Here is a 14,869-nt window from a genome sequence, read left to right on the forward strand (position 1 = left end):
ACAATGTTTCTTCAGCCAAGTATATTACCATCTGTTTTATGTATATAAATATACATATTCTTTTACTTAGAGTAGGAAAAATGTAATCTGCAGTCCCTGTAAACACTGTATCCCTGTCAAGTCTTAGAGGCTTTGTCTCCCTTGGCCTTGCCTTGCACCCCATGACATCATGCATCTGTCTTATGTTTGCTGTGAAGCAACATGGCCCATCTTTCAGGCTGGAATCTCAGATTTTAGGTACGGGTTATTAAGTTGATCAGTCAACCAGGTGTGCCTGAAATGTGGGGTCATGTGGTGACCATGCACTGCATAGCTGTTTAAAGGAGTTGTGCTTTCTCATGGGGACCTGCTCTGAAGGAGCACTCCTTGCTGAGTGCCTCTGGAGCTTCATGTGACATGATGTGGTGTGCAGGTGTGTCCTTACCACATATCCCCCAGCTGGATCCTCCTTTTTTGTTGCATGTACTGTGCAGTGGGCTGAAAGACGAGGGACTCGGTAGGCCAATGGTACTAAATGCTGTCATACTTGTATTGCTTCATCAGCTCATAGGAGTGTGTTGAGAACTTCTGCACAAGTTTCATTTAAGGATTGTCTTTTTTCTTTCCTACCTGTTTATGTTAGACATTAAAATTTTTGTATTGCATTAAGATGCAGGATAAACTTTTACTATAAGCCATTTACCTATTTCACAGTAGTCAGATGATGTTACTCTGATCATACAATCATGGCAATACCACTGCTATTACTGTAACAGTGATCCCAATGAGGGGGGTTCTGCTTTTTCAGTCTCACAGGACAAATTTACACAAGGTCACTGTTAGTAAACATGGCATACACAGTTTCTAAACCACCAGTGTTACGTTTCTCATGACCACATAAAGTCTCATTGGCCTTAATAAGTCAAATTTTGCATGGAGTGGAGCCAGGAATTAAACTGGTTAAACATTACAAAATCCTGTAAAACATATAACCTCAGTAAGTGCTTTCTTCTAATGCCAAAAATTCAGTGGTGATACACTTCTTATGCAAAAATCAAGGAAGCACTGAATTAAATTGGAAGTCAACAGACTTGCTACAGATAAAAAATTCTTTCTTTTTAAATGATGAATTTTAATGCAAGCCTACTTTTAACAGTAAATCTGCGCTATATCAAAGTTCATAAGTGATTTCTGTAAACAAAATGTTAACATTGTCTGATTCCTTGATTTTACTATTATCTATGGAAATGTTTATTTGTTTCAGTGGCTTTAAGATTTCACCAGACCTATAGAATGTTCCCACACACTTTAAATATGGTGAACTACTGTAGCTTCCATATACACTTTCTAGACATTTCCCATTCACAAAACACTGGTAAGTGGTTGCAGGATGGAGATGATAGGAAAACATTAGGAGTAGAAATTCTGCTAGGTGCTTATGAATAGTATATGCACATTGCACCACATTAGGCTTTTCTGGCAGTATTTCTGATTCTGTATTTGTCAGATGATTTACAGTGTAAGTGCTAGTTATCTGTTACTGAACTTCAAGTAACAGTTAACTAGCAACTTAGGTGTTGCATCCTTTCTATTTGTTTTTTATTTATACTCTTAATATGGAGTCAAATGTAATTATTTTTGTGAATTCAGTTTTGAAAGTTTCTGAAAGAGGTGAGGTACAACCAATACAAGACAGAAATTTTTGGAAGTAATTTTACAGCTCTTGTAGTTCTAAAAAAAGGGTTTTTTTTTTTTTAAAGTTTCTGGTTCCAGGGCTGAGAAGGGACAAATAATTTTGTGATTCTGAGAATCTTCCTACTGTTGTTTGTGGTCTGGCTAGAAAGGGAGTTTGTACCTCATGCTTTTCACATATCATTATCCATTATCCACCTCAGGCCATTACGCTTTAGTATAAAGATTTGTTTTAAAGAGAAAAAGGCTTAATCATTACTGTTTTGAGTTAATTATATAGAATTGATGCAGCCTTTAAGTCTGACATGTGAAGAGAACTTCAGTAAGAGACACTGGTATAGTAGTTAATGGTGCTGTTTAAATGCATTTTATGGAACAGTTCCACAGTTTAGCCTTTAGGGAGGGGTGGGAAATTTAACCATTTGTTTCCAGTCAGTTTATTTAGTCTGAAACCACCAACACTAAAATGCCTGATCCCTAAACAGATAGTTAATGCATAGCATCTTCCTGAAGTTTTCCATATCTTTGTGTACTTGGATGTCTTTAGCATTTAACCTTACTTCTGCACATCCTAGCTTTGCATTCTAAGGTTAAATTCAACTTTTTAAAAATGTTGGTTTATTTCTAGTGGCTAGCAAGAACAGTTAATCCAATTTTAATAAAAGTTTTTTCTGAAATAATATTCACATCCATGAAGAATAGTATGTGTTGCAGAGTAAAAACCACTAGTTAAGAAATGCAGAATTCCAGAGTTACATCAGGTTTGAGAAATCAGTTCTTCTGAGGGGAAATTACTTTCATCTCACTTAGTCTTACTGCTAGTGAGAATGTGATTAGTCAAGTACTTCTAGGAAACATGTAGATGAGTGTGTGCCAGGTGTAGGAAATTTTCAAGCAGGATGTATAACCCAGGAAAAGGATATGTTTTTGCACAAGTATGTGTATGTTTATGAAATAGCACATGAAGCATCACAAACATATATTTTTTAAATAACAATAAAAAGTATTGGTTTAATGTAGGACATTGAAATATTCCTGGCTACATATTTCATGTTGAAATAACAAGTGAATATTTGGAAACAAAAAGGTAGAGTTGTGAAATTTTCATCTCATCTGAAAGCAAGTGTGATTTCTTGCCCTACTTTTCTGAAAATAAGTTTCTGTTTTCTTGGGGATAGGTGCAAGTAAAGGTCACTCTGTGATCTCTGCACAATAGATTTACATAAGTATGACAGAGATTAAATTAGACCAGTAAATCAAAATGAACAGTTGTATATATCCCAAAGCTTTTTTTCAGGCATATTCTCTGCCATTTCACCATGTACAGTATTTGCATGCTTTTGCCAGATACATAAGGGCGAAACACTTTACCTTCCTCCAAAATTTTCCATAGGGTCCATTCTTATACAATGATTTTTAATTAGATAAAATAATTGGATGACCCTGTGTGGCACACACTGTGCTGCCATACAATTATCCTGAGCACATAATGTTAAACTACTTGGGTGTCTGTAATTATGTGATTCAGTCATGAAAGCAGGCACTAAACCAAAGTGTTTGCTTAAAAATACCCACAAAACACATGGATTTGTGCTTTAGAACACAAATCTAGAGACCTAATATGGTGCAGAATGCACACTACCAAAGGAGTTCTGGAGGAGAAATAATTAAAAATAAATAGCCAGTCTCATATTGGTAGTCCTTATTTCTGATGAGTACAGTCATTTCTGCCTTACTTTTCATGGGGGAATGGCCTGAAGTTGTGCCAGGGGAGGCTTAGGTTGGATATCAGGAAAAGGTTCTTCACCCAGAGGGTGGCTGGGTGCTGGAATAGTCTCCCCATGGAAATGGTCACAGCACCAAACCAGACAGAATTGAAGAAGCATTTGCCAATGCTTTTGGGCACATGGTATGACTCTTGGGGATGTCCTGTGCAAGGCCAAGAGTTGGACGTCATGATCCTCGTGGGTGCCTTCCAACACAGAATATTCTGTGATTCTATGACATAACTGGAAAGCAACAGTAAGTATATTTAAACAGGTACAGGTGTCTTCTGTGCAGTAGTTAGATCAATCAAAATGTTTGGAAAATCACCATTTAAAGGAAGTTTTTAATAAATATTGAGAGACAATATGTTTATATACAGAAACAGTAGTTATTCCCATGTAGTTACTCCCATGGTTTGTAAAGCTCTTGTCATTCTGAATAGCTTGTTTTCTTAGACAGTAGACACGTTTAAATTTAAAAAAACATTTGTTAAAATAGGATTTGATAAGAAAAATAACCATTGTTTTATTTATGGGTTTTTTTGGAGCACCAAAGCAACTGCAGTCTAGATCCTGAAAGAGAGCTCTTGGAGAGGGTACTATCTATGACAGATAATGAAGTTTGTCATGAACAAAATGGTGTAGTCAGGCAGGTAAATCACAGTTCAAAAATACTTTTTACTGAGATATTTGTCACAAATAAGTCGACTTTTCAGTAAGTGGAATGCAATGATAAGATTAAAGAATTACGAGATTTCCCTTGAATATTTTATTGCATTAGTGCTATCTAAAAACTGTTCTGTGGTTTTGAAATTCCCATCAATAACATATCTTAAGAGTTACATGAACAACGAGTGTCACTCCCTGCCTTCCTGCCTGCCTTCCTTTCCTTCCTCCCTCCCATATGTGTAACTCACATGGCCATCTGAACTGGCTTTTGAAGCAAACAGCAATTTACTATGAGTGTAACTTCCTCCATGTATTTGTCAGCTATCTGTTGAAATTGTATGACATCAAAAAATATTTGTGATACATATATTTTAAATCTGAATTTTATTAGTGCAACTCAGTACCATTTGTTTTGTGAAAACTGGCATTATTATCTTCAGTAATAAGGTGGAGGAAATGTACTTTTTTCTTTTGAATACACCATGTTTCTCCAAACCTATTAAAAGGCATGAGTTGATATTTTGAAAGACTTGGCTAAAGAATTTGCAGCACCACATTGTTGAGAAAGTCGCTACATTAAAAATAACTCAGTAATACATAATCTCTTATCATTATTCAGAGTTAGCAATGCCTCCAGTTGGTGAACATCTATGTCTCTGGTCCAGAACTTATTCCAGTACTTCTCACTTCAGATGTCATTTTGTTCCTGTTTGATCTTAACTGACTGTTTTAGTGTGTTTTTTTCTTTCTTGTGACAACTGGAGCTAATATATAGAGCTTAACTGGAACTAATCATTGAAAATCATACTCTTCTGACTTTAAAAAAAAAATTAAGTATTGCAGAATTCTAAATTTTCTAATTACTTCTCCATATTTTCTTCAGTATAAGGTGGGATATTTTCTTGATTCTGTGTGGCTACAGAGGAATCTATCTTTGAAATTCACTGATGACGTTCTTCTCTTCATGTTTTAAAGAACATCTGATCGCTCTTCCCTATGCTAATAATTAGTAGAATGGTTTGCTCAACCTGCCACCTCCTCTCAATCCCAATGTAAATAGAGTAGAACTTTTAGAAGTATAACTTAATACCAAGACAACACATGGCAGTTAATAAGTGAGAGCTGAGATGGCAGTTGCTAGCTAGCATCCAAATATACTGGTGCTAAAATAACCTTAAATTTGTAAACTAACTGTTCTAGCTGTTCTAGCTGTTACTTAACATAATTGTTTACAATTAAATACTATAAAACCAGTCTTCATAAATGCATAATGGCTTTATAGGTAGGAAGGGACAGGTTCTTAATTCAGCTCAAACATGTTTGTATCCCTTTTTCATTAGCTATAGGTTATTTAACATAATTGTTAGGAGCTGTTCTTTTCAAGGAAACATGGACAAAAAAAATAAAAGACAATATTGTTTAGTATGGGTCTGCTCCAGAATCCCAAAATTGATCATAGTCATTCCAATTAATTGTTTATTGTAATCATTTATATGTTCAAATATCTATTCATGACAGCTGTGTCATGATTTATGAAGACACAGCTGTCATGAAGTATGTATGAGTATAAGGAAGAATTTGGCCTATTAATTCTAGAGATAAAGCTCGGAGCTAGAGAAAAACAGTGGAAGTACATATTGATTGTAATTCAGTTCTTTCTTTGCCATTTTGCAGGTATTACTACCTTGCGTTCAAGGCACATGAGACTCCCCTTGGTAGCAGAGAAAACTGTCTTGCCATTTTGGAGAAATCTAAACTAGACAACTGGATTCTTGGGAAAACCAAGGTATAGGGTGCTAATATTTTCTCAAGGATAGTATACCTTTATAAATAATTTCTAATAGTGGTTCAAAAAGTACTGCATGAATGAACAAAAGAGCAAATAGTTTGCTCCAATTAACTTCCCAGATTACGGAAGTGCCTTCCCAAGCCAGCTGAGTTAGTGCTGCAAGAGGAGGAGTGCATTGGGTACCTCCCCAAAGTGCATTCAGCACATGGCTGCCTTGATAAGGACAGTACCTCTGTCAGTGCCTGCTGTTGTAGTGACTTCCTGAAGTTTCCCATTTTCTTAATAATGACATGGCTGAAATGTCACAATTTGACCCATCATATGAGCCTGGCTGGTACCATTATCCATTCATGGAGTTTCAGGTAAGTTCTTTCTCTCTCTCTCAAAAGCCTTTGTTGATGGTTTAAAATGGAGTGATTGACTTCTTCTAAAAGGATGTTACACAGTACTTTGAATTGTTTTACATTACACAAGGGAAAAACTAAGAATTTTCTTGCCCAAGATCCAGATAAAATGTATGTAAGCACCCGTATGATTTGCCTCCTTAGAGAGAACACTTTTAGACAATACCTGAAAAGATCTCACTGTCCAATGTACTTTGTAAAGGGGGTAAATGTGGGATTTATTTTCACAGGGTCGCAGAATATTTTGAGTTGGAAGGCACCTGCAAGGATCATCAAGTCCAACTACTAAGTGAATGGCCCATACAGGGATTGAACCCCGACCTTGGTGTTACTAACACCATGCTCTAAGCAACTAAGTTAATCTCACAGTTAGCAATGGGGTGATTATAATCAGTGGAATAGAGAAGTTCCACAAGTACGCAAGAGCAAATAATTGATTCACAAGATTGCTATGATATGTACAATCAGTATTTTTCTAGTTTTCTCAGCAATTACACCCTTGAATAGGCTGCTGGAGGACTATTGAAAAGGCAAAATACAAGAGGTTATAATACTGATTTTTTTTTGTTTTGCTGTTGTTCCATTACAGGTTTTCCTTAAGTATTATCATATAGAGCAGTTAAATTTGTTCCTGCGAGAAGTTATAGGGAGGGTGGTGGTCATGCAAGCCTATATCAAGGGATGGCTCGGAGCAAGGAGGTACAAGAAAGTAAAAGATAAGAGAGAAAATAGTGCTATTACAATACAGTCAGGTAAATATTCATAACCTCTGTTTTACAAAGTGTCTTTGTATTTCAGTCAGTTAAATTGCATGTACATTGTTAGTTTATTAATTACAGTTTATTATAAAATCTAAATGACTGGATGTGATTTCTCTCAAGCTCATTGATGCAGATATTACTGATTTACTTCTAAAGTGTAATCTTAATGTTTAGGAGTGTCTTCATTTAAATATTTAAATATTTTGAACGTGATGCCTGTGCACGAAATAAAAGTATTGTTAGGTATGTCTATAATAACATGCAGTGTATAATTGAAATGCAGTAACACATGTCCCTGCCCGTGTACCAGAATTGCAGACATACATCAAAAGATGGGCCTGAGAAGCTGATTATCAGTAATTCAGCAGGTTTCCTTGTAGTGATTTGGGGAACTGTGTGAGCAAGAATGATGACACACCCTTTTTTTTTTTTTTGAGTTAGGATATCAGTGAGCACATGGTGGCAATTAAAATTTGAATGAGTGAAGCAGTGTTTGAAGTTGTGAGGATTGAATACTGCAGTCATGAACCCAGAGTTCAACATGTGGGTGGGTGGGGAAAAGCTATTGGGGGTGGGGGCTGAAGTAGTTATGGCAGGAGAAATGAAAGTTTCAGCACATCTCTGACCCTGTAGACTCTGTAGCAATTCCTTAAATAAATGTAATTTCCAGCACATGGTTTTGTATTTTTAGCCTGGAGAGGATATGAAGCTCGCAGGAAGTACAAGGAAATAAGGAACAGAAGAACTGATGCTGCTATACATATTCAGGCAGGTAATTAAAACAGTATTTCAATTGCCAACACCTATTTTTTAGTGGGTGATTTTTCGTGTGTCAGTGTTTATAGCAAAAGGAAAAAAAAAGTTAAGTCCAAACAAAAGCTACCAAAAAACATTACTTCTGATTATTTTTGCTTCAGTGTCGAATGATGTCAGTGACAGGTATCATGCTCTTTAGACCTTTTATAAATACTTCTCTGAAATCAAAATATAGTAATTAAAAGCTGTTAAGTTAATTCTTAGCTAAAAGTGTGGATGGAAGACACTAGACATGCATTTCCCTGTCTTTGTTTGGAGCACTGATCTTGGCAGGTTGCCAGGTTTTTGTTATGACTGCTTGCTGGGTTTGCCAGCTTTGACCAATCTTTTGACAATCTGCCAGACTCCTATGCAGCCATATCAATATGAATTTGAATAAACTATAAAGAGATTATTGGAGGAACAGGCCCATAGGGCTGTGTAGGTCTCTAGTAGAGAGCAGGATACCATATGGCACAGAAATCTAAGAACCAGCGTTGTGAGTGCTGTGAACTCAATGGTGTCTTCAGATGCTGCCAATATGAAGCAGCCTCCACATGATGCAGCACAGTACACCTTCTCTGTCCAGCTCCAGGTTCAAAGATTGTGACTGACAAAAAAAACATTGTAGCTTTGTTTACACACAAACCAAGATATCAGTTCTACCAGTTTCCTGTTCTACAATTCCTTAAGCTTTGTCACTTCTTGTTCTGTATCTTACAGTCTGAAATTTATATGAAAAATATTTGTTGTATTTTTTTTTACTTGTTCTCAAACCATTCCCAGTAAATTCATTCATTTTTGTGTTGTCTAGTTTGCTACTCTGAAATTAAGCGTTGCTGTGACTTTTAGGAGAAAACAAAATGTCATTCTAGTTACCAAAAGGAACAGAATACCATTAGGATCAAACAATAATTTGTAGCTTTGCATATGTACTGTTATGTAAAATCATGAAGCTCTATATTCTATTGAATGGAAGAAATTTTTTCTTGCATTAGCAACAAGCACTGAAGGATTGCGCAAGTACTCTCTCTCAGTCTTCCTCTCTTTTGTGTTGTCATTTTCCGTTGTTTTCATGATAGTGCAGAGAGAAGATCTTAAAGTACGCCCCTGCCACTATTTCCTGGAGTATTTGCTACCTTTACAAGTGTATACATACCTGGACTTTGATTACAACACCCTGTTGTTGACAAAAGGAAACTGTTAACCCATGACTGTCTCACTATTACCGGCTCCTTAAGATGAGAGTTACCTCAGGTGCAATAGGAAGCTGGTGTGTAGCATTATCACTTGGAGACTGCAGGGGACATTCTGCCTTAGAGTTTTATCCAGACAGATTTTTAGCTCTTTAGAGAAAGATACTGATGAATTCTGCTCTTAGCACACATGGGAGACATTCAGAGCCCTGTTGCTTCCTGCCATCTTTTAAACATGGCAAGGGAGAGGCAGTGGGAGTGAATTGGGACTCAGTTGAGCCCTCTGGACCTAATGCTGGAGGAATGTTGTCAGTACTTTTCCCTCCAACACACACAGTGTTTTCCTTTGTAACCTGGCACTTGACTGTTTCAGTGATCAGCCTGGGTGAATAAACATTAGGGACTACAGGGTTAAGAGCGACACAGTGAACCTTTGTATTAATTAGGCTGGCTGCTCCTCCTGTCTTTGGTACTCTAGTAGAATGAGAATAATAAAAGCAATAACAATAATAACAATAATGATAGTAATCCTCAATACTTTTCTGTCTGCCTTTGGAAAATTATATTTAGGGCTTCTTATCTGAAAATATTTCTCGTGCAGGTTTTCTCTTCTCGATATGCTAATTATTCTGTGTTTCAAATCAAAGCTTATCCTTACTAATCATGGCCATTTTCCAGGTTTTACAATACACTGAAAGTTTTTGTGTTGTTTACATAACATTACACAGTCCAAGTGCCTAGTGACATGGAGACAAAAGGTACTCTAAATCTCTCCCTTCTCTGCACATCTTACAGTATGGGGTTAGTTCAAGGCAGCTTTCTAGTAAAATGCACTACGGTCATCTTTGTATTTTTTTAAAAGAGCCATTTCAGGCAGTGGGATAAATTGTTTGCATTTGTCATCCACATTAGCAAAACCATATAATTAAACTATATGTACTTCCCTCTCCTTTCCCTCCCCCCTGCCCCACTCAAGCAGGCCTTGGAATTTAGGAAGCATTTGGCTTACATGTTTCTACAGAACAGCGCATATTGAAATTTGTTTTCCTTTCATCTCTTTCCCAATAAAAGCAGCCGCTCAGCTTATCCCTTTAGCTTCCTCAGAACTTCCTTTCAGAATTCCCGATCTATTACAGCACATTCACATACCAGAAACAAGATGCCTTTTCATGCTGTCAACCTTTTTCATCTGAAATGTAAATTAATTCTTGCTGGTACGCTTTGACAGAGATCAAAGTAGGGGTATTAACCTTATTGGGCCTTCTCCTCATCAGAATCAGTTCCAAAGACTGCAAGGGTAGTGTTAGGAGGCCAGTCTTCACTGTTATCTATGGCCCTCCTCCAGGCAGTCCTCTGTCTACAAGTCAGCATTTCAAAGGCGCTGATTTCTTTTGTAAATGACCTTATCATTACTTTAAACTGTGTGAAAAATGATTTGCCTGAATAATTCTTGCAGGATTATCCTGCTCATTTTAATTGTGGGGGGACTTCATTCAGGTTCCAGGATATTGTTTAAGTGGTTTTGACAGCAAGTGATCATAGCCTGATAAAAAGGAGGAACACAGCTCCTGATTGGAAACCTCTTGACTTGTTCAGATTGTTCATTTCTTGCGAGTCAGTCTTTGAGGTAGGCTGCATTTGCATTTTAAAAATAAACAGATGCCTTTCAAATACATGAGCTGGTGGTCTGGAGATCTCTATGGGCCCAGCAGTTCACTCTCCATTGAAGAAATGTTGGAAGAAAAAACAAATTTAGGAAAAAAACAAAAAAACCAACCCTCACAATATACATGAGGATAAAATTCCTGAGTGTATTATATTACAAGAAAAAAGTCATTATTTCAGATGCAGGGGGGAACCCTCACAAGGAAACAAAATTAAGTGGGGAAGAAAAGCTTCTGTACTTCAGCATATCTACATCTCAGGTTCTCAGAATATACAGATCTTATTAGACTCATGGCTAAAATGGTATACAGAATAAACAAGGTCTTTCCTCGTACTTCCAGTCACACTTTCTCAAACTGTGAAGGTTAGAAATTGCTACTTTTTAACTCAGAAACAAATTGTAAAAAATGATTTTGTATTAAGGGTTTGAGTTGACAATACTTTGCAATACTGAGTATTTGTTTGTAATTGGAATTTACAGTGTTTCAATTCACATGAGAGGGAAATTCAATTCAATTCTAAATGAGAGGGAAAAATATATTGTCAAAGATTTTTTAAAAATTATTTTCCAGTTTCATGGCTGATTTAAATCAGTGTATATCTACTGAATCATCTGACTGAAATGTTGCTTCATTGATTTACATTACATGCAAATCTCATTAAATGTTTATTTTAGAATAATCAGAATTTAGAATTAATTCGAATTTTAAGCAACAGATAATACAATTGTGAAAGTATGTTTTCTAGTTATGATACCTTGTATTTCCATACAGTGTGACTTGTCCCCAAAGACATAAGGGAAGATTTTAATCTGGTTATTTTATTTGTGAACTGACATTGCCAAAATGCCAAATGAGTGATGCATGCAATTCATTTAGATCTGAGGTGACATCACTGAATTCATTTTAATTAGGTCCACTTTAGCCATCTGGAATATACTGTGCAGCTCTGGTCAAGACTGAGTTTAACTATGCTTCCAGAGGTGAAAGGCAAATGACTAATCCACTGAGCCACCATCTCCTCCTCCAACACGTGCTCGCACACTCACCATATGTCATACTGTATTAGAAAGTTCTTTATTAAGAACTCTAGATTTGGGCTCTTTTCCTTAAATAAGAAGTGATGGACGTTCAGAAGGAAGCATCCCCTTGTAAATTGCTTTCTTTCTATAACTTCTGCTGATGTAGTGTTGCTTACATATCTCTAACATGTACTTCTGCCAAAATTTATTCCCTTTTAATAAAAAAACGGGACAGTAAACAGCTGTGATTTACTGGTTTACATTTATAATAAATGTAAGATTTTAATAAAAACATTGCCTTTGGGACTTTCAGCAACAAAAATATAATGTTAGTTTCAGTAGAAGACAAGGAAGTATTTTTTGCATATTTATTAATCTATTTGTATGACTATGTATGTGTGTGTGTACATGCACTCAGCTAATACCATTGTATAGGTCTAAGAATTACACGAGTAAAATGTTCCAAAAACTTCTAAGTACTTGATAAATATATCTAAAACTGTTGGTTTTTTTTTTTTAATTTCCTTGAAAATGACTCCTAAATAGCAGATCCATTTTCCTTTTTTTTTTTTTATCAGTAGTTTTCTTTCTTTTAACTACGTTGTCAGTGTAAAAAACAGTGAAGACATGTCTCTCCTTCTGGCAGCTGAACTGATTTATCATATTATCTTAATTTCCCAGTTAGGGTAAACCAGACTAGCTTGTACAGGCTGCACAGCTATGGTTAACTTTACTCTCCCATCTTGTTGTGACCTGTACTAGCTTACAGCATCCAGTAATTCTTCATGTTTAGTATGTCTCTAGGGACCATTAAAGGCCTAATGCTCATATGCAGGGAGCATTTTAGAAAAGTGAGAAGGCCTTATCGTTTTAAACTATGGGGTTTATATTCCATTCCTGTCTCTCTGCTAAGCTCTGTCAATCTCCAAATGTCTGATTTTTCTTCTGATTTTGAGGATAAAAAATGGAGACTCTTCTTACTGGATTTCATGCTAAAATCAGGAAGGGACAGTGTACAATAAAATCTCTTCCTTTTCCTTGCTGATATTGCCAGAATTTCATAGTCATCTTTACTTTTTTATTTGACCAAGTCTCAAGATCAGAGACTGTGATACACAGTGGTTACAGCACCAAGCCTGACACAGTTCAAGAAGCATTTGGGCAATGCTCTCAGGCACATGGTGTGACTCTTGAGGATGGTCCTGTGCTGAGCCAGGAGTTGAACTTGATGATCCTTGTTGGTCCCTTCCAACTCAGCACATTCTGTGATTCTGTGTATTCCACGTCTGAGTGTTGATGTGCATCAGTGACACCAGACCTGATGACAGCCTTAGTGAGTCTTGCTGATAGTCACTGTTTGTTACTGGTAGTTACTGCTTGTACATGAGAATTCATAACTTCCTTCTCATAATACGTCTGCTGGAGAACTTAAGAGTTTTTTTTCTGCTATTAAACGTGCTTCACCAGTACCCATCTAGAGAGGTGAAAGAGGGGAGGTATTCATGGCACCCAACAAAAGATGTGACTCTATACCTTCTACTGCTCATTAGAATTAATTTGGCATGGAATGAATAATCTGATTCGTGGGCTCTAATTTCTCTCAGATGCTGTTAGTTAAGTTGTTGAATGCTCTTTTAAACTAGACAAATTAAGAAAGTGATGTGCTGTTCCTAGGAAATCAACTACCTTCTCTTTAGCAAGCATGAGCTTTTACTTCTGAGTTGCTGTTATATGCTGTTTTAGGTGATGTTACAGAATAAAAACGTGTATGTGTAGAAAAAGTCTGTTTCACATTAATTTTTAATGACTGAGAATTAATCCTTCTACTGTTTTAAAACTACTTCATCTCCTTTCTGTATAGTTCTCTCATAGACCTGTGATTGTTTAGCTTTGATCTTTTTACACTGTGTTTCACAATTTGCTCTGTAATTCTGTATTTCCTGTGGGACTCAGAAGGCAAATACCTGGACTTTTCCTATCTGGAATTCTGCAATATTGTGTGTAGTGTATATTGCCTTGGTATTTAGACCTTAAAAGTTTGTAACTGCAAGATGCCACATTTCAGACTCCCTGAGGTAAATAGATTCTTGGTTTGCTAGGTGCTGAAACTGACAGAAAACTCTTTTTGTGTGAGAAATGATCAGTACAAGAAGTAAAAAATTCATGTTCTTATTTGTGGCATATAAAGCATTTAACACCAAGTTACTAATAGAAGTGTTAAAATTAAGTTCAGTTCCTATGTTGCTTGTCAGATCCTGTCATCTTTGGCTACCTAAAGATCAGGGTTAAAGCTACTGTTGCTGGAAAGTTTGGAATATAGACTGAATGAGGTGAAAATGAGGTGACAGCTGGTAATCATTCTTCTTCAATGATGCAGTGATTGTTCATGGAGCAGTAGCAACATGAGTCTGCTAATTTCACACTCTTTGAGCCAAGTGCTTAGTGTCAAAACCAGCACCAGTCAGTAATGCAAATTGCTGTGATGGAGCAGCTTCCCAGCCTCTTAGACTCCCCCAGCAGAATTCTCTGCATATGTATTTCTTTTGAAGCATTATAGAGCCTGTTAATAAATGTTGAAAAGATGCAGTCCTACTACTGCTTGATGAAGCTTTTGAGTCTTTAAGAAGTTTGTTTACCCTGTACTTCAGTTGTTCCACGAGTCAAAAGTAGGAGAAATACAGCTATTTACCTTTCAGATTCAAGGTAATTTGGAAGAAAGTTAGAAACAGTCTTGTGGGAAGAGGACTTGATTTTAAAAATACTTATGGAAACAGAAGATAGGGCAAAAACTATGTTTATTAAGTTAGATATAGCAGATTTTTACACAGTGGATGGGGCAAAGACCAAAATGGTAATATTGACATTAGTAAGACTCTCTGATAAAAAGAAAAACAATATTTAAATATAAAATCACAGCAAGTATCAGGGTTTATTTTATAGTCACACATACAAAGAAGTACTAAAAGCTGAGAAACTACAAAGGATAAAACTGAAGTTTGTCTTATCAGTTCATTTGTTTCAGTGCTTCTTTACAGTAGTTCATTGACTGATTGACACAGCATGTTTCAGCTGCAGAGAGGTGAGTGCTGGCCAGCTGTCTCGGCTGATAGCAGAGTTGGATCCTTGTCTGGT

At 36.5% G+C, this 14,869-nt stretch overlaps 1 protein-coding gene across 1 annotated transcript in view; it reads left to right on the forward strand.

The window, feature by feature from the left end:
- MYO3B (myosin IIIB) overlaps window positions 1–14,869 on the forward strand; it is a 173,754-nt gene that overhangs the window by 111,508 nt on the left and 47,377 nt on the right. The window contains exons 28-30 of the mRNA XM_030241751.2: window positions 5,781–5,892; window positions 6,889–7,051; window positions 7,752–7,832. Of these exons, the coding sequence (XP_030097611.2) occupies window positions 5,781–5,892; window positions 6,889–7,051; window positions 7,752–7,832 (356 nt within the window). The remainder of the gene's footprint in view (window positions 1–5,780; window positions 5,893–6,888; window positions 7,052–7,751; window positions 7,833–14,869) is intronic.

This window comes from Serinus canaria, chromosome 7 (assembly GCF_022539315.1).
Source record: "Serinus canaria isolate serCan28SL12 chromosome 7, serCan2020, whole genome shotgun sequence".
Lineage (NCBI taxonomy): Eukaryota > Metazoa > Chordata > Aves > Passeriformes > Fringillidae > Serinus > Serinus canaria.